The sequence below is a fragment of the Centropristis striata genome, chromosome 16 (assembly GCF_030273125.1).
Source record: "Centropristis striata isolate RG_2023a ecotype Rhode Island chromosome 16, C.striata_1.0, whole genome shotgun sequence".
NCBI lineage: Eukaryota > Metazoa > Chordata > Actinopteri > Perciformes > Serranidae > Centropristis > Centropristis striata.
Window position 1 is genome coordinate 9384825 of NC_081532.1, and position 24683 is coordinate 9409507.

The following is a 24683-nucleotide window of genomic DNA, read 5'->3' on the forward strand; positions in this document are numbered from 1 at the left end:
TTGTGGAAAAAAATAACAACTTAAGTAATACCTACAAAAGAAAGAATAAATGTTCAAACATAGTTTCCCATCCACTCTGTCCTCTAATCACCTTTAATATAATCCAGTAATGTAATATATATTTATACAGTCATGGAAAATATTATTAGACCACCCTTGTTTTTTCTTGTTCATTGTTCATTGCAATGCCTGGTACAACTAAAGTTGATAATGATTTTGGTTATTATCAAGAAAACCATGTAAAATGGCTATAACAGCTCTTAAAATAAAACCTTATGAGATATTTTTATTGTTATCATGGTATTTGTCCAAACAAATGTACCTTTAGTTGTACCAGGCATTAAAATGAACAAGAAATTGAAGAAAAAGGGTAGTCTAAAACTGTATATATATATATATATATATATATATATATATATATATATATATATATATATATATTCTGTTTTCACAGGGTCGCCCATGAAGTTGGAATAAAAGATTTTTTCCCTCTTTCCATGAAATTATTGTGACAATGTGATTTATTATTGACAGATAGTCTATATCTTCTCAAAACTTTATAAAGTTTACTTTAATCAATCTCTTCCAAACATATCACAATGAAAATAAAACCACGATTAACAGAGGATTATGTCTGAAAACAAAATTATTCAAACTTTATGGGCGACTGTGACAGGACTGGTACATTGTAGGTCAATGTTTGTTTGTTTTTTTATACAATTTTCTATTTTTACTTTTGATAATTGAATATAAATACTTATGATACTTATTACTGAACAGTGTGGTATTGATACTTTTATTTTTCTGTGTTTTCTATGATATTTAACTGAATATCTTTGTTTCTGGAATGTCAAGCAATTGCTAGTCATGTAATAGACACTTTCCACTATTTTCTGATATTTATAGACAAAAACTGTTTATCAATCAATAGAAAATATTTGTCAGATTAATCAACAATTAAATGAATGGGTAGTTAAAGCCCTGCTGTAAAGTATTACGTCTCATGAACGGCAGATGCTTGTGAAATGTTGCTTGTAAGGAAAGAACAGAAAGCTTTTTATGATTTAAAATAACCATGCACAAACATCCCTCTACATTCTGGATAAATATTGTTTTTTAAATGCTGCCACTTTAATAATTCATGTCACAAGTGAGCCAGTAAAAAGCTGCTGAGGATTTACAGTAATGGCAACAGAATGGCCATCTATCCACCAACACTGGAATCTTTTACTTTAAATTAAATTAGATTTAAACTCTTATAAAGCATGTGGCCTGAGGCTCAGTGCACCACGGAAAAATTAGAGGAGTTATTTTCTTTTTTGATGAGCGATGAAGGCACGCAGAAGTTCAGCAGCGAGGCTTATAACGAGCATTTCATTTTGTGTAAGAGCAGCTATGGAACAACAAGAGCTTCAGATGAGCTATAAAAGTGTGGGATTTACAGCATATATTTGGCAGGAAAATGCCATTACCACTTTGACCCCCTTGGATAAGAAAAAGCAGAACAGCTTCCACACCAAGAACCTCAACCAGTAAAACATGCAGACTGGGCCGCTGTGTACCAGCAGCACAGAGGCTAAGTATATAGTTTATGGATGTGCTGGATGAGAGAAGAAGGTTTTTGCTAACACAGAAACACTGTTCTTCTTTTCCAAGAGGAGCTTTGACGAAAATGTGAATTTTCTTACTACTACATGAACCCTGTGTTTCCTAAATAGATTATACTTAACGGACAGAATGTGCTTATTGAGGGAAAGCCAATGAAAGTTTTTGCTCCAGCGCAGAAAAATAAATGATGTGTTCAATAACAGACATTATTTTGAGACTTTGAGGAAAAAAATGTTGCAGCAATATTTTTTTAATAACAGAGAAGTATGGGAACCCTAAAAAACTGAGGAGACATGACAATTGAAATTATCTGAGATTTATATCTGCTCAATAAATACTTTTGGTATCAGTGGTGGAAGAAGTATTGAGATTCTTCACTTTTTAATAATACATCATAATAACACTCAGTAAAATCCTGCATTCAATATTAAAATTAATTAAACGTATACAGGTACTATCTGTAAAATGTAAAAGTGCTTAGAATTAGTGGTAGAGCAATTAAAGACAAATTAGGTCAATTAATGTTGTTTGAGATCATAAAACCCTGTGAGCCTCATTGGCTCACAGGGTCAATTATTTATTCATTATAGTGCTTCACATTGTTTATTTATATTTATTTAATTATATTTATGTAACTTTACAAATGGAGAGAATAAATGCTATGAAGTGCAATAAAACTATTTATTTTTAAATAATAAATAATAATAATAAAATGTAATAGTAACATTTAAATATATATTTTTAATAAGTGCACTGCAGACAGAATTCATATTAACTTAAGCAAATAGAGAAAAAATAAAGTATAACACATTATTTAAAAAAAAAAAGGTTATTTAAGTTCAGCAATTTTGTCTCATTTTTTATTATTAGATTGTTTCATTTTATCAGATGCAAAAATCAAACAGCAACATAATATTGGCATTATATATCAGCCTACAAAAACACATGATTCTGAGCAAACTCTAATTCTAACAAAATTAGTAACTCAAGTTTTTTATTTACATGTGGATGTTTTTACTCATGTGAAACATAATTATTTTAAGAAAAAAAAAAATAATAATAATAAAATAATAATATTATTCAATATGTTATTACATAAATATAATCTTTTCAAATATTACTTTGTTGTATAAGTTTACCATGTAAAAACTAATGTACTCAGTTACTTTCCAACACTAAATTCTGATAAAAGACGAAAACACACGGGAACACAGGATTGTACCGTTTACTTTATTACCACACACACAAACATAACGACACCGTCTCTCAAACACATTCTAGTACAGAAACAGTAACCAAACATACTCTGCTCTTAAATTACTCTGCTACATAAAGGAAACTGGAAGTTTTCCTAAATAAATGTGTCAGTTGTGGAAAACATGAACCTTTTAAGCGAAAGCAAAAAAAAAAACATTTTGGAAATAAAATAAATAACTAATACGGTCAAGAGCACGGCAGTGGTTCGATCCAAAACAGTTCAAGTCATGAAAATATTTTGCTAGCTCTTTATTTTATTTTATCTCCTTTTGTTTGTTTATTATTAACTGATTGACCTGATTATGAATATGAACACAGATTTTCACAGATGCATTATTATACATACAGTATTTCAATGTTAAACACCTTTTTATATCCCATTGTGTACCTCAGTAACATTACATCAATATTAGTTCACATATTTCACTTTATTTTGACTGTTTTATGCCAGATATGTGAGCTAAATGTGAACTTTCTCATCAAAAAATATAGAAAAGGATTACAAAAGGTCCCTTAAAGGTATACTATGCAGGATTGTTCCAAAAACTGCGTAGACTCGTTAAAAATATATTATTAATGATCATTATGACCCACTAGAAGTGTGTGATGGTGTGTGTTTATGCAGAGATCCTTCCCTTTGCATGTATTTTCTCTTATTTTACATTTTGCTGTGTTTGGGAAGTTTCTGGGCGTCTTCCTTTGTGCACAAAGCTAAAAAAAAAGCAAATATAACGAGATAAAATTGAGGTTTGCTTTCACTTTGGTTGAGCCAGGGAGAGGGCCAGAGTGTTGTGTGACAATTCCTGCATAGTATGCCTTTAAATATGGCCTAAATTTCTTTGGGGGAAAACAGTATTTTATACCCAATTTTATAAAAGGAAAAAAATTATGTCGGGGGGAAAAAAACTGACAAAGACCTAGTGGTTGAAACATGTTAATGATTAAGCCACTATAATAAAAGGCTTTTAAACATTTAATTCCTTTTTTTATTACATTTTGCCTGGATTACCTTCCTGTTTACCCTGTATTAGGATGAAGTTGAAATAATTATTTGATTAATTGATTACTTGGCCAACAGAGAATTAAATATTTTGATATTTGATTCATGAAATTATTTTTTTACTCACAATTCCAGCAGCTCAAATGCCAAAATTTGCTATTTTTTAACCTTTAATGATATTAAACTTAATATCTTTTACTATCAGTAACATAAATTATGTCAACTTAACAGCTATTTTTTTTCTGACCTTTCATGGACCATGTAATTCATCACTTAATTGAGAAAAAAAATCACCAAATGAATCTAGAATGAATATAACCGCTCATCGCAGCTCTACACTAGGATTATTAGATGATCAGTCCCTTTCTAATTGCACAGTACCTCATTGAATGGTTCATTGTCAAGTATGAGTGATCATTCATGTTAAATACACAGTGACACTGTGTTCCAGTCAAACCAGCTCTCAGAGGGAAACAGCTTATGACAGAGAAGAGTCTGAGGTCTGAAAGACTGGAAGACATGAACGTCACAATGAAAGGCAAACATGTGACTTAAAGGATCACACTGCAGGTGGAAAAACGACCTCACATCTCTTCTGTATTCCCAAAATAACTCCAACAAGGAGTTAGAACCTTATGTCTAAAAAAACAAAAAAAAGGCAGAGCTGAACACTCTTTTGTTGTAGAAATAAATAGTCTAAGAAGACTGCTCCTGACATTTCTAAATCTAAATCTGCATTTAAAAAAAAAAGAAAGAATAATCTCCTAGTACCTGTTGTGTAAAAATGTAAAACCCGGACATGCAAACCATCGTATAACTGCGGGCTGAAGGTACCTGTTTGTCATCAAGCCTCCCTGTAGTTAAACAGTCTTGTTGTTTGCACAATTCACAGTAGTGTGGGGCCCTTGGTGGTGTAGTTCATGGCGGGGAAGTGCCTGCTGTCTCCGTCCCAGTGGCCGAGGGGCTGGTGTGAGGCGGGAGGCAGGCTGGGGTTCCAGTGGTTAATGTAGCTGGCCATGAGCAGCGTCAGCTCCAGTATCTGAAACCAGATCACACCACATTAATGGCTTTAACATGATGATATGATGTTTCATTTGATTACGGGGAGCTGGAGACGTGAAAACCTGAGATTCCCAAATGATCCGCTATCGAGAATGGAGTTACTCTCACAGTTGTAATGTGACTCCGTGTTAAAGCTCCGCTGAGATTCTGCACATAAAATAAGAGAAACAGGCTGTTTTCTCCATCAGCTCAGTGCAGAAACAGGTAAATATGAATCTCACTTTTTTTCCTCCTCCCTTATCTTCAGAGCTCCTTTACACGACTTCACCACATCAATCCATCCACCCACATTTCCCTTTTTACGCCTCAGCTGCTGATGATTTACATCAATGCGTTTGTTCCCCCACAGCCCTATCACAAGAACTCAGCCACCATTCAACAACACCAGCCGTCACGTCCATTTGAAACCAGATGTTACTTTGTTATCACTCCAGTTTTAAAGTCTTTACGCTGGCTCCCTGTCTGTCAGAGAACAGATTTTAAAATACTGCTGCTGGTTTATAAAGCATTGAATGTTTTAGGGATAAAATACATTAGATCTTCTGATAACTACGAACCATCCAAATCACTCAGGTGGTTTTGGACATTTCTGCTTTCTGTCCTCAGAGTCGGAACCAAACCTGGAGAAACAGTGTTCAGTTTCTATTAGGGCTGAGCGATATGGACCAAAAGTCATATCCCCATATATTTAGGCTGAATATCCTTATATGATATATATCTCGATATTTTTATAACAAAGTGAGAGCAAATGTTCAGTCAAAGTCAAAGCTAAATATGACATGTCACAAGTAGTTTTATTGAAACCATTTATTTAAGTGAACATAAATACTGTATAACAACAGTACCTTTTTTTTTTTTTTTTTAAATCAAAGCTCCATAAAGTGCACATTTGAATAAAAAAAAATATTGAATGAAAAAAGGCTATGAAATTAAATAGGCCAATCTTTTTCTGTCTCTTTAACAGAGCCTGAAAGTCTATTTTATTTATTTTGGTTGTAGTTTATTTATTTATGTTTTATTTATCTATAATGTATATAACATTTGGATATTTCTTTTCCACATTTCAATTCCAATGTTTAATATTCTCGAGATTTAAAAATTCATTGCTGTGGAAAAGGATGTACTTATTATGCTCTAATATAGTTATAAAACTAAAACAACACCAATACAACAATACTATCGTTTATCATGATAGATTCTAGGAAAATATATTGTCCTAAAAAATGTGTTATCGTGACAGACCTAACAACATGTACTGTTCAGATTACAGCTGATTCAATAATGTAGATATACATATCCTATATTTTCAAATTAGCTGAGCTACTTCACAATATCTCAAAGTTACCCTCTGGTAAAAAAGTATTCCTGGTTGGAGATCCTGCTTTATATCATCTAATAGAATTTAAAGTGTCGACCTCACACGTGGAGGAAAAGTTGAAACTCATGACTTCACCTTTGGTTTTGCCATCACAAAGACCAGCTTCTCCACGCTCTTCTTCCCGACTCCCGGCTCCCTCTGCTGGCTCGTCACCACCATGAAGTCGTCCCGGCACCCACCGAAGGTAATCACAGACTGGTAGGAGTATGTGACGAGCGTGTGCTGGAGAACGAGAGCATTGCCAGTGAGGAACATGCAGCGATACAAACAGGGAGCATGCTCAGATTTTTATTGCTGATCCCGAAATAGAGTGTGGAATTCACTCAGGGAAATGTTTTGGTTTCTGAAGGGCAAATTGAGTGCGAAGAAGCGTGACATAATTTCCAGCGACTTCTTGTGATTTTCACTTTGGGGTTTTTTTTTTTCGTCTCTCTTTGACTTTCATGAGAGTGCATGAGCAATGCTGACCAAAGAGACCAAGAATGAAATGGGTCTACATGGGCTGCTGAAAATTACAGAGCTGGAGTAAACGTCGTTTACATGTCGGAGCGGCTGTCTGTCAGAGTCAAGAATGTTAAATCAGAGGTTTTATTTTTTCTGGTGTTTGAAACACCACAGAATAAAAATCATTCCAGACCAATGGCTTGACTGCAACTGGAGAGAGGAATCTCACTTTTTGAATCAAATTCTGAAAGGTTTTAAGTAAACATTAATTGAGTGTGCTTGAAAGAGCACACTAGATACTGTTCACCGGGCTTAATCCTATTTATTCTTCTGTTTCTTCCATGTTTTTTTCCGACTACTCCTCCCGGAGTTTTGGTCGCACATACACTAAAAAGGTATCAAATCGACCGGCTCAGCCATGACTTTCTAAGAGTTTCAGCAAACGGTTTTCAAATTATTCGGCAAAAACACGCCAAAAAATCCCCCCAATGTTACCCTATGGAGAGGCTAGAGTGGATGACATCATCGCTAGAGTGCAGAGGGAGAGAAAAAATTGTCAAAAAATTAATTTGGAAATTGCGCTCGAGACCGCAAATGCCACTCTACAGAAATAATTTATACATAAAAACGCAGGAAAATTTGTCTTCTCACTCACATTCGTCTGCTAAAGCTGTCAGAGTTATAGTTTGGGCGTTGATTTCAGTTGATTGGTTGCTTAGCTACTAAAGCATGCCCCCCACACCCCAAAAACACACACACTAACTGAAAACTGTAATTTTACACTAACTGATCAGTTTTACACACTAACTGACGAGATTTAGACACAAACTGACGAGTTTCCCACTACCTTCAGACAGACAGACAGACAGACAGACAGACAGACAGACAGACACATGCGGCCAAACACACACACCAACACCTGGTTTATTATCTTAAATGACTTCCTCCTCTTTTCCATTTTGAAAACAGTTCAAATTGTAATCCAATAATGTATGGGTGAGAGTCACGGGCTAGAAATTTTCTAGTCTCTTTTTCCTGTTTCGTGTCACAACACAGGACAGAAACTGTGTTGATGGAGGTTTATGTATGAAACCTACCATCGTATAGTCCAGCAGACACACTCCATCTTCATTGACTGCCAGCCACACCTGGCTCTGCTCAACAGGAGAGGGGGGGACTGGCTGTGGACAGAGGAAACAAAGACAGGTCATGTTACAGGTGTTGTCCAGCCTCTCTGGGTCTTCTTCATGGTCTCAAACTGGTCCGACCCGTGCTTGAGAGCGTGATGGATGGGGTGTGTCAGGGCTCCAGCCAGATGAAAGGTGGATTTTTTTTACTTTGGATAAAAGGTCGTGTTTGTATCAAAAGAGCGTGTTTGTTGTCAGTAAGCCTTCAAAGCAGACGCTGAATATAAGAGACAGGAGGCTGCATTAGTCATACAGAGTTAAACACAAAACAATAAGAGAAGCTGACTTTTATTCTCACCTTGGCACTGAAGAGTTTGGCTCCAAACAGGGGCCACTTGCGAGCCACAGTCAGGTATATTCTCACACACTCAGGTGCACTGCACCCACGTAGCATAGACCACTTAGTGGCCAGACGCTCAGTAAGATCTCTGAGAGGAGAAAAGGAACATTTGTTTAAGTGCAGGTCCATTTATTTGGAGGTTTTTTTTTATTATCATTATGTATCTTCCCCGTAGAGTTCTTATTTATTCAAATCAAAACATTCTCATTTTGATTGAATTATGTTTGTTTTATGGTCAAAATGCTATTTTCTTCTTAAACCTTTTCCCACATGACCTGATGCAATTTTCTGGATGATGACATTGCTACATCTAGCCATGGAAAAAATGATTAGACCCCACTTGTTTTCTCCAATTTATTGTTCATTTTAATGCCTGGTACAACTAAAGGTACATTTGTTTGGACAAATATAATGATAACAACAAAAATAACTCATAAGAGCTAATATGAAGCCATTCATTTGCCATTTGCCATTTTCCGTGTTATTGTGTGACTTTCAGACATGTACTCATGTGGCGTCCACAGATTCTGTGTTGTGATTTCAAAACTCAGCTACTGCAAGTCTTCACGTAATTCATGACCTTATTGATTAGCTTTCTGTAGTTAACTGTGGTAAGGTTGAGTGGGCGTTTCCAAAGAACACACGCAGGACGCAGATAAAATGAGCCTTTAAAGCTTAAATCTTGTTGATGATGAAACGAGAACATCCTGCAGTGTTTGTGTCTGTTCAATTCATGCCAAATGTTTGTGGACATTAGGTTCTCAGGTCCTAAAAATTAAAGTACGTGTATTTATTTAGATAACAGCAGTGTTTGTTTTACCTGAGCTGCTCTGAGCTGCAGTCCTGTTTGTAGCGTTTGGGGTAAAAGCGCTCCAAGGCCTGCAGGAGAATCAGCTGAGACTTGGGCTGAGGAGAGCTGGGAGGAGAGGAGGCTGCAGGTCTCTCCAAGTCACCATGTTCAACCTGGAAGAAGAAAAGAAATATGAGACAAGATTAGAAAGTTTTGGGTTACTTATGATCAAATGCACAATAATTACAGATACATTTGTGACTGAAACATACAAAGGAAAAGGAAAAATCACCAGATCAAGATTAGAAAAGAAAAAAGGGTTAAACATGACAAAATATGAGTATGGAATAAAATAATAAACAGAGATAAATTATTAGACCATTGTTTTCTCCAATTTCTTGTTCATTTTAATGCCTGGTGCCTGATATAATGATAACAACAAAAAGAGCTGAAAAGAGTTTAATTTAAGAGCTGATATCTAGCCATTTTCCATGGTTTTCTTTATATCATTATCAAGAAAACCATGGAAAATGGCTAGATATCAGCTCTTAAATTAAACTCTTATGAGCTATTTTTGCTATTACGTTTAGTTGTACGAGGCATTAAAATGAACAAGAAATTAGAGAAAACAAGGGTGGTCTAATATTTTTTTCCATGACTGTAGAGACAGATGGTTTAAAAACAAAGACATTCTCAATGAATCAAAAACCAGTTCTTTTTATTCTCATATGTCAGCATAATCTCTACAGACCTGTGCCATGAGGGCAGCCACCTCCAGAGCCAGCTCTTTGTTCACGGGGAAGTGGCCTTGCTGAACCTCGTCATTCACCTGGTACGCCAGCAGGAGGCGCTCTCGCTCCGTCTCTCCTTTCACCTGAGATCTGAAACACAACCTACACGTGCACAAAAGAAAAGAAAAAGTTGTTGTGAACCTCTTTTTTCCTGGTAGAGGCTGAAATTAAGCACACTTAGCTTCACTTCATTTCAAAGATGCAGGAAATTTAAAACCCAACACTTAAAATTCCTGCGAAAAAGTGAGAACCGATCTCACATCACCATCTTTAGATGATGTTTGTGGATGCTGAGAGGAAATGTTTGAGTTTGGTGCTTGTGACAACAGAAATCCCACCTGCTCTTGTATGTTAGACGCACAATCCGTGTCCCCTCATTTTTCCCAGGATGCAACTCCTTCAGGGCCTGCTCCCACTTGGAAATGACATCACAGATCTGGCAAAAGGGGAAAGATTTCAGTCTGCAGTCAGACGTTTGGAAGCTTTTACCTTATTTCTATTTCTGTCAGCAGGAGACAGCAGCTTTAGCATCAATCTGTTCTCCAGCCAGTGTTATAAATATAGTCTGTTCACTGTGTTTGGAGCGCTGGTTAAACACAATGGCACAGTTTCAGTAACCAGAATGAAAAAGAAATGGAAGCACCACTTTTATCGTGATTGAGTGGAATTAAATTACAGAGTGAGGCTTCAGTTCACTGGCATGTGACAACATTTAAAAGTCAGAAAGTCTCAAAAACAATTGGACAGCCTTTATTTTTCAAAATAGTCTTTTAATACTCAAATTATTTGAATAAAGGCACCACAAAGAGCCTCAGTGGTGATTCTTCCATCCACTGGTGCTCAGTGACCCGCAGTCTTACCTTGGCAGACGGCTGCAGGCAGTGCTCCAGGTCTTTGCCGGAGGGATCATCAGTGAAGAGAGCAAACCCAGACAGCTGAGGCTTCCTCACGCAGATCCTCTGATTCAGAGTGTTGAGGAACTCTTCCACTGTGGTGGAGCCGTCGAAACCCACCACCTACATGAGAAAACCAGGGACATGTTTCATCGTTTATTAAGAGAAGCATCAGAAAAGAGACCCAGCCAATATCCTCCTGCAGCAATCCACAAATAATCTTTGTGGGAGCCTATTTGTCTCGCCCCTTCTTCAGTGTGATATGAAGGCTGGGTCAGGACATTTTAGCCAAAGTTTAACATTTTTCAACTCTTGGCGATCAGATTAAAAAAGGCCAAACATGCAGCGCTCTGCAAAGAATTTGACGGTCTGCACTAGGGATAGGATGATTGATTAATGGTCATTAAGGATTTGGTCGATCACTTGGAATTCACTGTGTATTTTTTTATTTTAATTTTTCTCTATGACTGTGTATCAGTACTCACTGAACTGAAACACGGCGAGCACTCAGTTTTTTTGCGGCCGTACGTGACCTCATGCCTCTTCAGGGGATACAACATAAAACATTGAACTCCTTGACGTTATCTTTACAGTTTAATCTCACTTGACTTAGTTTTAACACAGCGATTAATCGATTAATTGATCGTTAACGTTACAGATGCTTGAGTTGGCAGGTTTCTCCCAAACGCCCATTCCTACTCTGCGCTTCATCATGCTTCTGGCATTTGTGTAGCCCTGCAGCCCTGCAGATAGCATTAACAACTGAAGCAGCAGTTCTGTATTGGGAAAATGTATTGGGTGATTTTCTTCTAAAAAGAGGACAGTGTGTCTTTAAGATATCAATCAGACATGAGGTAGATACAGCTTCAGTAAGAACTGTGACTATTGTACTTGAGCATTACCTGGTAGGTGTTGTTCATGAAGTGGACTGGGATGCTGAATGGCAATGAATGGTGGTAGGGGTTTCTCAGCAGGATGGAGACGATCTCCATACGTGAAGGTTTGGCCTCCCGCTCTCCGTTCTGCAGCGTTCGCTCCACAGACCTCTGACAGTACACTGCATACTTCCCCACCTCGCTCCTGCGTGGAGAAAAAAACAGATAGGGATGTAAACAATGCACCAAAAACTGCATCAGTCCACGCTTTAAAAAAATAAGGATCAGCTACACTGCCCTACGAAGCCTAATTGCAGTAACTACCCAAAGGGTAAAACCTAGAAAAACTGCTTTAAAGTTTTTTAACGTTTTTTAACTGGCCAGCCAAATGGGTTATAGGTAGGTAAGTGATGTGACACCTATTTCTATGTATTGATGATGTAATTTTTATGCTCTAAAATCATGACAAATATTTGACCTTTGACCCCAAAGATGATTATTGCACTCTGGTTTTGCATTGGTATAATAGGTTCTAATAGTAATGCAGAAACAGAGTGCAGTAACTACAATGTTGTTGTCTTCTTTCAGCTTTTATATTTTGTTTTCAGTAAATTAACATTCAATCAAATTGATTTTTGTTAAAAATGTATTCAAAAGTGTTTAACAACTCTATTCAAAGATTGGTGTATTTTAGACTTAATATTATAAAGTAATGTTATATTTTAGTCTTAATATCATTTTTATCTCAAATTTTTGTAGTTACTGCAATTTTAACATAATTTCTCTGAAATAAAGCATAATTGAAATCTAAAACTTTGTCACAAGATAAAACAGACATCAAAGAGTTCATTTTTAGTTATAACTCAATTTCAACCAAAAATGTAGCTACTGCAGTTAGGCTTTGGAGGGTAGTAGAGGCTTCAGGAGGCTCACCTTGGGTCAGCATTGCGTTGCAGGTACTGTCTCAGGTACCAAAGGAAATGCTGCTGAGGAAGGAACAGCGCTACACACAGAGACAGCAGCTGCCAGCACTGCAGGAAATGGTGGATAAAAGAGAAAAACCTTAATTTGCAACATCATTTTTTATGCATACATATTACAAAACTTTTGCCAAAAATACAGTAACACTAAAGTTTTTAAAGGCATGTTTTCTTCACAGAAATTACACCATTTATCATCGACAGTAAAGTCTGTAAAAGCAGACATTATCATCGGATTTTCAACTTTCCGACGGTCCTTGAACGGATCATGTGCGACAAATGCTTCAGTGAGAAAAAGTAACCAAATTGAGGCTTTAAGTTGTTACAATGGAGTATTAGGGCCACATTTAGAAAAAAAAACATACGAGATTAAAGTTGTAAATATTTAATTAATTACGAGAATAAAGTTGTAAATATTTAATACATTTGAGGAGGAGAGTTGTTAAAATGATGGCCGTCGAGCAATTCGTAGAAATGCACTTTAAGATACCAAATATTTTGACACATCAGCATCACATTATCATAAATATAAGGACTTAAAAAAGAATATGCAAGAAATTGCATCTTTTTTTGCAGAAGGAACCAGACGGACTTGAAGGAAATTGTTGCTTTTGTGGAAGAAGAAATGGCTGGTTGCAGGGCTACCAGTTGATGCATCAGCGGGCCATTCAGAGAAGCAATCCGACTGATAATAAAGATTTTTGGATCAAGAGGGAACCAAGTAGAACAGCCTACCAATTATGTATGACTTTATTCTTGTAATTAATTAAATATTTACAACTTAATCTGTAATTAATTCAATATTTACAACTTTTATCTCATAGTAATTTATTTTCTTCTAAATGTGACCCTAATACTCTGTCGTAAAAATTTTACAATTTAATCAAAATTACTTTATTCTACAATGTTGCCAAAAAATAAAGCATTTGCACAAACTCTGTAATCCTGTAAAAAACATTAAAATCTGCTTTCCTAAATGCAGCTGAAGAGACATACTTGTTTATTGCCATGAAAAACAAGGCCAAAGTGAGTAAAATGTGACAGGAGCAAGAACAAAAAAAGCCCCGTCATTGCTTGGGGTTCTGAGGGTTAAAAAAATCACATAAAACAAACATTTCTCTGTTTTGTCTTCAGCGTGCACCGGGCTGACCTGTGTGAGGGAGTAGTTATGTGGCGTGCGGCGGTTGGTCTGCTTGATGAGCTGACAGTACATTTCATTCTGCAGCTCCGGGTGGGTCAGGCACACTTGCAAAGCATTCTGGGCCAGCGAGGTGTGGTAGTCAATAGACGGAGACTCAACCAGCACGTTGATGAAGAGCTGACAGGACTGCAGAGGAGGAAAGACTTCTTAATATTTTAATATCTGACACTCAAAGTCCACTACACCACCAGCAGGGGGAGCCAAACACACACCAGACACATAAAACAATAGAAGTAGAAGAACTCCAGTCAGTGGTCGAAAGTAACTGAGTATATTTACTAAAGTACTGTCCTTAACAATTTTGAGGTGTTTTAATTGAGTATTTACAATTTATAGGGAAATAATTGTATTTTTTACACGTTTCTTTAGGTTAAGCTACCCAGCAATACAGTCATGGAAAAAATTATTAGACCACACTTGTTTTCTTCAGTTTCTTGTTCATTTTAATGCCTGGTACAACTGAAGGTACATTTGTTTGGTCAAATATAATGATAACAAAAATAGCTCATAAGAGTTTAATTCAACAGCTGTTATCTAGCCATTTTCCATGGTTTTCTTGATAATAACCAAAATCATAATCAAGAACACCATGGAAAATTGCTATAAAAGGGTGGTCTAATATTTTTTTCCATGACTGTATATATATATAAAATTAGTCAGTTTACAGACATTATGTCTTTTAAATCAAAGTTTTAGCACTGACCATTTATCAGTAATTGTCATTTAGCTACATAGTCTCACTTTAAGCCATACATGCTGTGTACGTGTCCATAAGTCAATAAAATCAAATAAATTCTGAATAGTTGTTTTCCTGTGTATGTTTTCTCATGAGAGTTTAATTTAAGAGCTGATATCGAGCCGTTTTCCATGGTTTTCCTGATTTTTTGCCGATTATCAAGAAAACCATGGAAAATGGCTAGATATCAGCTCTTAAATTAAACTCCCATGAGTTTTTTGTTTTTATCATTGTATTTGTCCAAACAAATTTACTTTTAGTTGTACCAGGCATTAAAATGATCAAGAAACTGAAGAAAACAAGGGTGGTCTAACATTTTTTTCCATGACTGTATATACAGTAACTGTAACTAGCTCTAACACTCTCCATGAGGTAAGCAAATGTGCATGTCATTATATATATATATTTTGGTAACATTGGTTCTCATGCACTGGGACAGTTGAAGACAAAAGAACCAATTGAAAAGTTTTCATCAGTCTTGTCAGATTCATTATTACTTCAAAGGCATGAAGTAGAGCGCAGACTTGAAAACCGTGTCACTTCCATTTATTCTGTTTCTTTGTGGACTGTTTTTTAAGGCTGGCTGGTCAAAGAGAGCCAGTCCATTCAACTTTCAGTCCTGCAGTGTAGCGACTGTAGTGGGTGGGGCTGTGGAGCGGAGGGGGCTTCTGGGTGGGCGCACTGGGGGCTACAGAGCTGAAAAGAGAGGAAAAGGATCTGCCATCTTCCTACAAGGACCCCGTTCTGCTCTGATCCCGTTTCTCCTCCCCCATCCTGCGGCTTCCATATCCACTGCTGCCACTCTGAAGGCCCTGACCTCCCATGTCTCCTCTTTAAAGGGGCTCCTTTCACATTGGCCTCAATCAGAGCAGATAATCAAGGCCATTATCTCTCTTCCACACTTTTAATGAGCTGGGGCCCTGGTCCTCGAGCCTTTGATCTGGTTTAGAGGCAGGAGGGAAGAGAGTAAGAGGGCCACGGAGCGCGTCCAGGAGTAGGAGGGGAGAACTGGGAGGGCAAACTGGAGTGGGATGGATGATGCTTTGAACAGAGCGACGCAGTGAGAGGCCAGACGGAAAAGGAAAAAGAGGGATTCAAAGAAGGGATGAAAGGGAGAGGAGAAAAGCAAGTGAAGTAGAAGAAGAGAGGCAGAGAAAGGGGTCGAGAGGTGGAGAGACTGACCTTGAAGAGTTTGAGAGCTTCTGTCTGCAGAGCTTCAGAGGGCAGCGTGGTGAGAGGCGAGCGCAGACCCTCCTTACAGAAGCTCAAGGCCTCGCTCTTCCACAAGGCAGACTCTGGGAAAAGAAGGGGAAGCACACGCACACATAAGCCCACGCAAACACATGCACAGACAAACAAGATTGAGTTTCAAAGCCGTAATGACGCAACAGCTGACAAAAATTCACACACAGCGCTCCAGTCGTAAACACAGTCTGCAGTGTGGATTAAAGCTGTCACACACTGGGGATCAAAATAACATGTAGCATGCTACTGACTGAATTTGTGTCCACTTATAGAGAAGCTTTAAGCCTTTCAGTCTGTTATGCATCTACCATGAGTGTGACAAATATATCTCCTGTGTTGTTAACAAGGAATATGTAGTGCTCAAAGTTGTTGTACTTTGCACCAACCTTCGGAAATATTTGTGCAGAGCTTCAGCTGATGACACTGAGGTTATATTATATCAGGTCTTTTTTTGTGTGAATTTGTGGATTTCAGTTATTTTACAGAATGGTTTTCTTCCATTAAAGAAGCAGTGATTTAGTGCCACCTAGCAGTAAAGTTGGAGACTGCAGCCAACTGACTACCCCTCCGCTCACCCCTCCCTTTTCAAGTGTGGAGAACCTACAGTGGCCTTCAGGTAACATAAAAGACAAAAATGAATAACTTAGAAATGTAACTAGTCAACTCTAAATTAAATAAGAGAGCAAAGCACCATAAAAACGAAATAAAAACTGTGGAGCTCAACATGAAGTAAATTTGAAGTCAGATATATTATTAACCTCTTCAAATAAACAACATTATTATTAAACTAATGATGCTTCTGCAGGGATTTTCTCACCTGGGTCTCCCTCTGCATCGAGGAGTTTACCAATGAGCTGCTCGTACTCTGTGCCCACTTTGAATGTTGCACAGCTGCCTGCTGCCACGGTCAGGTGATACAGCCACGTGTCCTGTGTGGAAAAAGCATTAATGTTCAAACAGAAAAGAATAAGAATACAGCTCAACCTTTATTATTACATCAATATGTTTTATTACCTTCTCCTGCTTGGTGCCGATGAGCAGGTATGTGGGACTCTGGTCTCTGGGTTGGACCACTAAGGTGCAGTGTGAGGAGAGGAAACCTCGACTGCCAGCCTCATAGTCCTCATCTGAATCACAGGAGCGATCCACTTCCTGTACCGAGGCCTCTCGCATCTGCAGCTGACCCAGAGGCAACTGAGACAGAAGAAGGGAATCAATAAACAAAGCATCAAACAACACATGGTGCTAACTAGAATCAGACACAGCTCAGAACAGTTACATTAACCCTCTGAACCCCAAACAGCTTCAGTGTTTTGTTTTTTGCTCCTTTCACATTCTTCCTATTTTTTCACTGTAATATATAAATCCTGCACCTCTCTGGAATTATTATTAGTATTTACAGTTTTTTGCGATGACATTTGGTGTAATTTAGCCATTTTCTAAAAGGAAACATGCCTTTAAAACCCTTCAGTAAGTGGTGAGGTGCAGAGGGTTAAAGAAACAAACTAAACTGACATAATTACACCTTCTTTTTCTTACCAAAGCAAAATGTGTAAGTACAAATCCTCTATTTGCAACTAATCCTTTTTGTGAAAGGTGTTAATATGAACAAAGCAAAGTGAAAAGCAGGCGAGTGGATGTTAGGAGAAAGTAGTTTTGTGAACCTTGTCTTCCTGATTACGGTAGTAGTAGAAGACTTTTCCAACCAGAGAACACCACACCAGCTTTGAGTGTCCATGTTTGACCTGAAACAAGAAGACGATGACATAGAAATTATGAGAAAAATGGCCAAACATACAAAGTTACTGGAAAGACATACATGAAGCAATACATGATCAGTTTAACACAAATATACCATTTGATTTGAAAATCATGTATTTAGGTTATATCCCCCAGAACTGAGTGTTATTGACAAATATTTAATGGGTGCATTACTGGCAGCTGGGAAAAGGGCCTTAACTAAAAGATGGATGTTGCAGACTGGACCTACAATTAATAATTGGATAGATGTGACAATAGATATACCATGGAAAAGGTTACTTTTTCTCTCAACCTAAAGTTAGACATATTTATTTTTTATCAGACCTTTAAGGTCCACTTTTTATTTGATTTCCTTTGTTTTTTTTTGGGGGGGTTCCCCAATGTATCTCAGTGACGTGAATACAACTGAATGATGCCCAACTACTACAGACATTTATATTTATTTATTCTTGTTATGTATTTACTTTTTGCCTCTATACTCCTCTGGATGTAAATAGTTAAATGGTATGTTTTTTTCCTTTTCTTTAAATATACATATTATTAAAAGGGAATGGACAATAAACATTTGGAACAAGAAACTATTGATACAAAACCCTTGGCTCTGTACAATATTGATGCCAATAACTGTAAATCCATTAATACTTGTCAATTGATGTGAAATTTCCTAATAAAAAAAAATATTTACCCAAAAAAAAAGAAAGTATGAGAAAAGTTTCAGGTTTTGAAGAGTTTGTAAAGCAGATGTTAGTCTGGGATTTTCTGCATCTGAGCAGCAGATGTCTCAGAAATAGGTGCAGGTAATCATCTTTTAAGATTTTTTTGTTTCTGAAGCAAAGTGACGGCAAACTCCTGCTTAATGTAAACAGTCCATCAACGCTCCGTTCCTGTTGCTTCCAGCTTCATCTGAACCAGGAATGCAGCTGCTGATGATAAAAACACATTGCACTGTGCGACGAACTTCTTTCAGGGAGTTGGAATATAGGAATGGAGCAATGATGTCACTGGAGGATGCTGTCGGCACAAAGCCAGCTGTGCATCCCTCAAAAAAAAAAAGAAAAAGAAAAAGAAGGTGGGGGTCACGGAGGTTAACAGCCTGTCTGGACTGAGATCACGCCATAACCTGCACATCAAAGATGACTTTCAGGAAGGGATTTTGGATTTGGTGAGAGGACGTGGGCTGTCAGTTATCTGTCAGAGACCGATCATACACACACTCGTCAGATGTTTAAGTGTCTTCTTCAGCAGCAGACAGGTTTTGGCTAAAGAAAGGCAAGGAGGAAAAGAGGAGGGTGGAAGCTCTCAAGCATTCCAGCAGCTCGGGCCGTACGGCCGTGTCCCAACGTGAAGAAGGTTTTCAAGAATCTGCTTCAAGTGCTCCGTCACACCCTCCCCGCCCCAGTGACAGGCGCTTCTATATCTGTCTGAAAGAGGACGTTACGCCTGAAAATGAGTTATTTCTGGCATCCTCTTCAGGGAGAAAGACTGGCTAATCTATACCTCTTGTAATATATGATCATTTAGTCTAAATAATCAAGCACCTCTTAAATCATTTCCATTTCCTTCCGTTCCCGCTTTATGTAGTTACAGACTCTCTCCATCCACCTACACTGGTACTTTGAGTGTTATTCATTTGCCAAAAATATGAAAAAATAAAGTTAATTATCTATAGATTTTGCACAACTATCATAATCATGAAGTTGTTTGGCTGCAATAATCATGATTCCAGTTGCTTTAAAAACTTGAGCTGAATCAATTAATCAATTAGTCAACTGGCAAAAAAACAAAACATTAATAATCTATTAATCATTTTTTAAGTAAAAATCGCTAAAATCTGCTTTCCAGAGATTTTAAGAATATAGTAAACTAAATATATATTTTTCATTGTTGTTTTGGTCGGACAAAACAAGCAATTTTAAGATTTTTTTATGGGCATGTTTAACTATTTCATGTTATTTTATAGATGGAGAAATGGATTTATTTGATTATTTGATAATCAATTGAAATGTTACTTTCAGGTCAATTAAAATAATAAACCTCTGAAAACCAAATTTCTCCAAGTGTGTGACACTCCAGTGGAAACACTGCTGCTTTTGTCCACAGGGGCCACTAAAATCAACAAATGATAGTTGCTAGTTTTAATTATTTAATATTGTACAGAAATGTGTTGCTTTCTTGCTGAGAGAAAGATTAGAAGACCATAATAGTACTTAATTCTAAGCTAACCGACTTTTAGCAGAAGCTTCACATTCAGCGTGCAGCCACAGCAAATAAGGAAACTGTTGTTTTTTAAAAACTGAAACACCACGACTTCATTCTCCTGACCTTTGTGAGCCAGCCCCTCACGGTGGGCTTGGCGGCGGTCTCCACTGTAACCGGGCTGCTGGCCTGGACTTTGAGTATGTTCTGCAGGACCCTGATCCACTCCTCCAGGATGTTGGGTGAGTCGGCGGTCAGATAGAAGGTCTTCTTCTCTGTAATCAGCTGATTAGAGGGAAAAAGGGAAAAATATGGGAGAAATGCTAAGACGGGCCTGACTGAGATAGCATCGTCGTGTCAGAGGAGATCAGAATCAGCTTAAGAAGAGCCGGGAAAACATTCCAGGCCAATGCTATACCTGATGTCATTTTAAGTTGCTTCTCTGGTATGCAGCAGCAGTAAAGCTCTGCCGTGATGCAGTGCTATAATAAGAGAGTGTGTGTAGCTGCATGTGCCTACTGAAAACTCTTTGTCTTTGTTTCTGTTTTCCTTTCATGTCACAGTCTTTTTGAATTATACCATAACACTTTGCATAGCCTGTAGAAGAAAGTAGTCCGCGTGCAGTGTAAATCATATTTTTCTTGCCTTGTAGGTAAGCTCTATTACGATCATTTTCTATGGATTTCCACTTACTTGAAATGTCTGAGCTCCTTCTCCACGAACTATACGGCAGGACGAGTTCAGCTCAATCTGACCCTGAGGTTTCCTGATCACGTCACTCTGTGAACAACACCAAAACACACACATGTAACCAGTTCTGTAACAGTGGTGGAATGTAACTAAGTACATTTACTCAAGTACTGTACTTAAGTACAATTCTGAGGTACTTGTACTTTACTTGAGTATTTCCATTTTATGTAACTTTATACTTCTACTTCACTACATTCTGAGGCAAATATTGTTCTTTACTCCACTACATTTATCTGACAGCTTTAGTTATTTTTCAGGTCCAGATTCAACAAAAAAAGATGATCAAATTAAAGTGATTAGGTATTTTTTTAATCAAACCTCATAACAGTATTAATACTTTTGTACATGTTAACTTTTTTTTATTTCATAATTACCTATTCCTTAATTTAATGTACCTCTTGTACCTTTTTATGTATTCATTTTATATAATTTTTTCTTATCCTATTTTATCTACTTATTTTCACTCCTTTTATATATATTTATTTTTATTATTATTAATTTATGTGTGTGTGTGTATATATATATGTATATATGTATGTATGTATGTATGTATGTATGTATGTCTATCTATCTATCTATCTATATATAGTATAATATATACAAATAATATCGTAGGAAGATATACAATATACGATGGATTTGAGATCCAGTCATGCGATGACTACAGTCTTTCATCCAGTTAAAATTTATATTTTAAAAACCACCACATAATAATGTGGCTTCAAACTGGATAAAAAGTTAATCTATAACAGCTTAAAAAAACTGTAGGAAACATTTGGGATCATGTAAGTACACACACAAACTAGTCATTTTTAATGCAGATATGTCACTTATTATATTTTTAACACGGTGCTCGTGCCTTCAACTGCAGCCGTTTTACACACAGACGGATACAATTTTGAAATATCTGTGCAATGTTTCCGTGCAGACAGCAAAACCTTAGAAGGAAACGAGCGGGCAGGCTGCCACTCACAGGAGACTTATAGTAGAGGATTTCTCCATTCCTCAGGATGAACCAGCGACGTTTCCAGGCTTTCACCTGACTGCCCATCTTCAGCAGGTACCCAGACTTCTCCAGCATCTCCTGCAGACACAGACAGCACAGGGATTATTTAAACACAACTGACCGCTCATACCGGAGTCAAATTTTCTCTTTTGGATTTTGTCAATAGAGTTTTGTTGATTTAAACTAGCTACGTATATATTAATGTTTTTTTGCCATCTTGACAGAGTAACACAGTTGTAGTGACACTTACAGGCCCAGTGCTCTCACAGGAATAAGAGGAGGTTCTCTGGACTTTATGCTCCGGCTCAGAGTAGTCACTGTCCAGAGAGTAGGCGTCGGGAGGAATGGCGTAATCACTCTCTGAGCTGATGGAGGACATGGACACACCTGGAAAACAGGATATAGCACAAACATAAAAAGTATAGAAAGTAAGAAAGACATACAAGAAGCTAGATACTATACTGCCCTACAAAGCCTAACAGCAGTAACTACACAAAGGGTAAAACTGGGAAAAACTGCTTTAAAGTTGTTGTTGTTTTTCGTTTTTTAACTGGCCAGCCAAATGGGTTATAGGTAGGTGATAAGTGATTTGACACTTATTTCTACATGTATTGATTGATTTATGTCATTTTTATGGTCAAAAATCATGACGATTTATTTGACCTTTGACCCCAAAAATGTAGTTACTGCACTCTGGTTTTGCATTGCTGTAAAAGGTTTGAATAGTAATGCAGAAACAGAGTGCAGTAACTACAATGTTGTTGTCTTCTTTTAGCTTTTATATTTTGTTTTCAGTGAATAAACATTTTCAAATTGATTTTGTTATAAGTGTATTTAAAAGTCTTTAACAACTCATATTATAAAGTAATGTTATATTTTAGTGTTAATATAATTCTATCTAACTTTTTTAAGTAATCACTATCTGGATAATAATTTTCCTATCAAATAAACTTATCATTTCTATTATTCTTGTCTTCACTATTCAACACAATGAAGAAATACAAGGCTACAGTGTCTCAGTCAAAGCAAACCGCAGTTACTGCCATTTTTATGATTATTTCTCTGAAATAAAGTAAAAATTTAAAAATCTTGTCACAAGATAAAACAGACATCAAGGAGTTCATTTTTAGTTATAACTCAATTTTGACCAAAAATGTACTTACTGCAGTTAGACTTTGTAGGGCAGTATATGTGTCTTGATCTGAGATTACACATGAAGTTGAATGTATCCCAGCAGTTATTTTTCATTGGGTTGAAGGTGTGAATGTCTCCCCGTTACACAGTGCTGCATCATCTGCTTCTACATCAGTTAGTGATTTCTATTATATCTCGGTACTTTCTGTGCTTACAATGCAGCTTCTCGTAACTGCATACCATTCTGGTGAGTAGGCAAACGGCTGCCTATTCTCAGCCTATTCTCTGGATAAGTTGCTGTACATTAAGTTTGTTTATGTTTTTTGGATAAACTCAAGAATTACATGTTCTGTGAGGAGGAGCCTGAGAGCACTTTTACATTTAGGCTGATAAAACACTGGATCATCCCCAGAACTCAGTTGTACGTCGACTAAATCAATGTCAATATGTAAATGAGAATCGTCAACTGACCCCCTCAACCACAGCGTGGATTCTGCTTTTTTCCTACAAAAGTTATTTTATGGTGACATTTTGTAATCTGTAAAGTGCAATCCTCACCTCTCTTGACGGCACGTGGGCTCCCCGGGACGCTGCCCTTCCTGTCGGGGTTCATGATGGAGGTCCGTAAACTGGCCAGAGAGCCGCTGTCGTCCTCAGAGCCGGAGTCGTCATCGGGCAGAGGTACACTGCTGATCTGAGTGGCTTTCTAAAACAAACATTTAAAAGAGTAATGTAATGTAACTGGAGTATAGTTTAAACAAGTCTGATGTTAAAATGTAGACCTAGCTGCAGTGCAAACCTTTAACTCACCCCTTTCAGTGTGGTATAGACCGGTACGTTGATGTTCTTATAGATGAGCTGGGTGAACGGGCCGGCTGCTGGATACTGAGGTAAGTTGGAACCTGCAACATTCACAGGAAAACAATTATTCAGAATTTATTTGATTTCCTTTGATTTGATTTCCTTTTTTATTGACTTATGGACACATAGACAGGCATGTATGGCTTAAAGTGAGACTATGTAGCTAAGTGACAACTAATAGTCAATGCTAAAACCTTGAGTGAAGAGACTGTAAACTGACTCAGTATATATATATATATATATATATATATATATATATATATATGGAAAAAATTATTAGACCACCCTTGTTTTCTTCAATTTCTTGTTCATGCACTCTTACTAATATAACAGATGGAAATTACTTTGTCATTTGCACAGAGATCTGCATCTGCAAGTAAAAGTTAAACAGTTCAGAGCTAAAACAAAATAAATCTGGTCTACGGTTTCCATTCTGCCAGAGATCAAATTGCTCCAACAACAGATGCACCTTGAGGCACAAACATGAGAGGAAGCTGAATAAGCTGAGCAAGCTATGACTTAATCCACAACAGCCACTTGGCAGCCAGCTCCATGTACCTGAGAGTCAGGAAATTCAATAGCCGGAGTGCTGTCAAACCTCGCTGTCTGCATCCTGACAAAATGGATGATGTCGGGACAGAAAGCACCGCGGTAATTACAGCCAGACCACGTCCTTTCATCGCAGCTGATTAAAAAGCAGCCTCTCCCTCTCTCTTGTGCTCTTCCTCTGCTCTTTAAAAAGAAAAAGAGAGCCTCCTGAAGAGGACCCACACCTGTGCAGGTGTGTGGAGCCTCGGGGCCAGAGAGGAAGTGACATCAAAGGCCGCAATGACAGATCCACACCAACCACACAAGCTTTAGCATCAGCTGATTGACATGTCACTCCACAGTAATGACTCATCTCCCACACCACCACCCAGGCTCTCACAGACAGACAGACAGACAGACAGACAGACAGACAGACAGACAGACAGACAGACAGACAGACAGACAGACAGACAGACAAACAGACAGACAAGCAGGGTTAGTTACACACTGCTTTACACTTCTGCTGTCTTCCTCTCTGCAATTCACTGACTACTGATGGCTGTAGCAGCGTAGTAGATGTTAGTGGAGGAGTGGATGTAGGCCTGTCACGATAACACATTTTTTAGGATGATGTATTTTCCCAGAAACTATTGCGATAAA

General features: G+C 37.5%; 1 protein-coding gene across 3 annotated transcripts in view; it reads right to left on the reverse strand.

Moving 5' to 3' along the window:
• Positions 1 to 2819: 2819 nt before the first annotated feature.
• Positions 2820 to 24683, reverse strand: part of plekhh1 (pleckstrin homology domain containing, family H (with MyTH4 domain) member 1) — a 137805-nt gene continuing 115941 nt past the window's right edge. For all 3 annotated transcript variants that reach the window (XM_059352779.1, XM_059352778.1, XM_059352777.1), the window contains 21 exons: positions 23445 to 23536; positions 23193 to 23340; positions 21751 to 21887; positions 21468 to 21578; positions 20438 to 20524; positions 19871 to 20029; positions 17452 to 17532; positions 16802 to 16981; positions 16605 to 16716; positions 15725 to 15837; positions 13756 to 13932; positions 12559 to 12656; positions 11653 to 11830; positions 10718 to 10873; positions 10196 to 10293; positions 9818 to 9959; positions 9097 to 9239; positions 8235 to 8364; positions 7847 to 7930; positions 6381 to 6527; positions 2820 to 4904 (listed from right to left, as the gene is read on the reverse strand). In XM_059352779.1, the coding sequence (XP_059208762.1) occupies positions 4752 to 4904; positions 6381 to 6527; positions 7847 to 7930; positions 8235 to 8364; positions 9097 to 9239; positions 9818 to 9959; positions 10196 to 10293; positions 10718 to 10873; positions 11653 to 11830; positions 12559 to 12656; positions 13756 to 13932; positions 15725 to 15837; positions 16605 to 16716; positions 16802 to 16981; positions 17452 to 17532; positions 19871 to 20029; positions 20438 to 20524; positions 21468 to 21578; positions 21751 to 21887; positions 23193 to 23340; positions 23445 to 23536 (2726 nt within the window). In that variant the 3' untranslated portion in view covers positions 2820 to 4751. The remainder of the gene's footprint in view (positions 4905 to 6380; positions 6528 to 7846; positions 7931 to 8234; positions 8365 to 9096; positions 9240 to 9817; positions 9960 to 10195; positions 10294 to 10717; positions 10874 to 11652; positions 11831 to 12558; positions 12657 to 13755; positions 13933 to 15724; positions 15838 to 16604; positions 16717 to 16801; positions 16982 to 17451; positions 17533 to 19870; positions 20030 to 20437; positions 20525 to 21467; positions 21579 to 21750; positions 21888 to 23192; positions 23341 to 23444; positions 23537 to 24683) is intronic.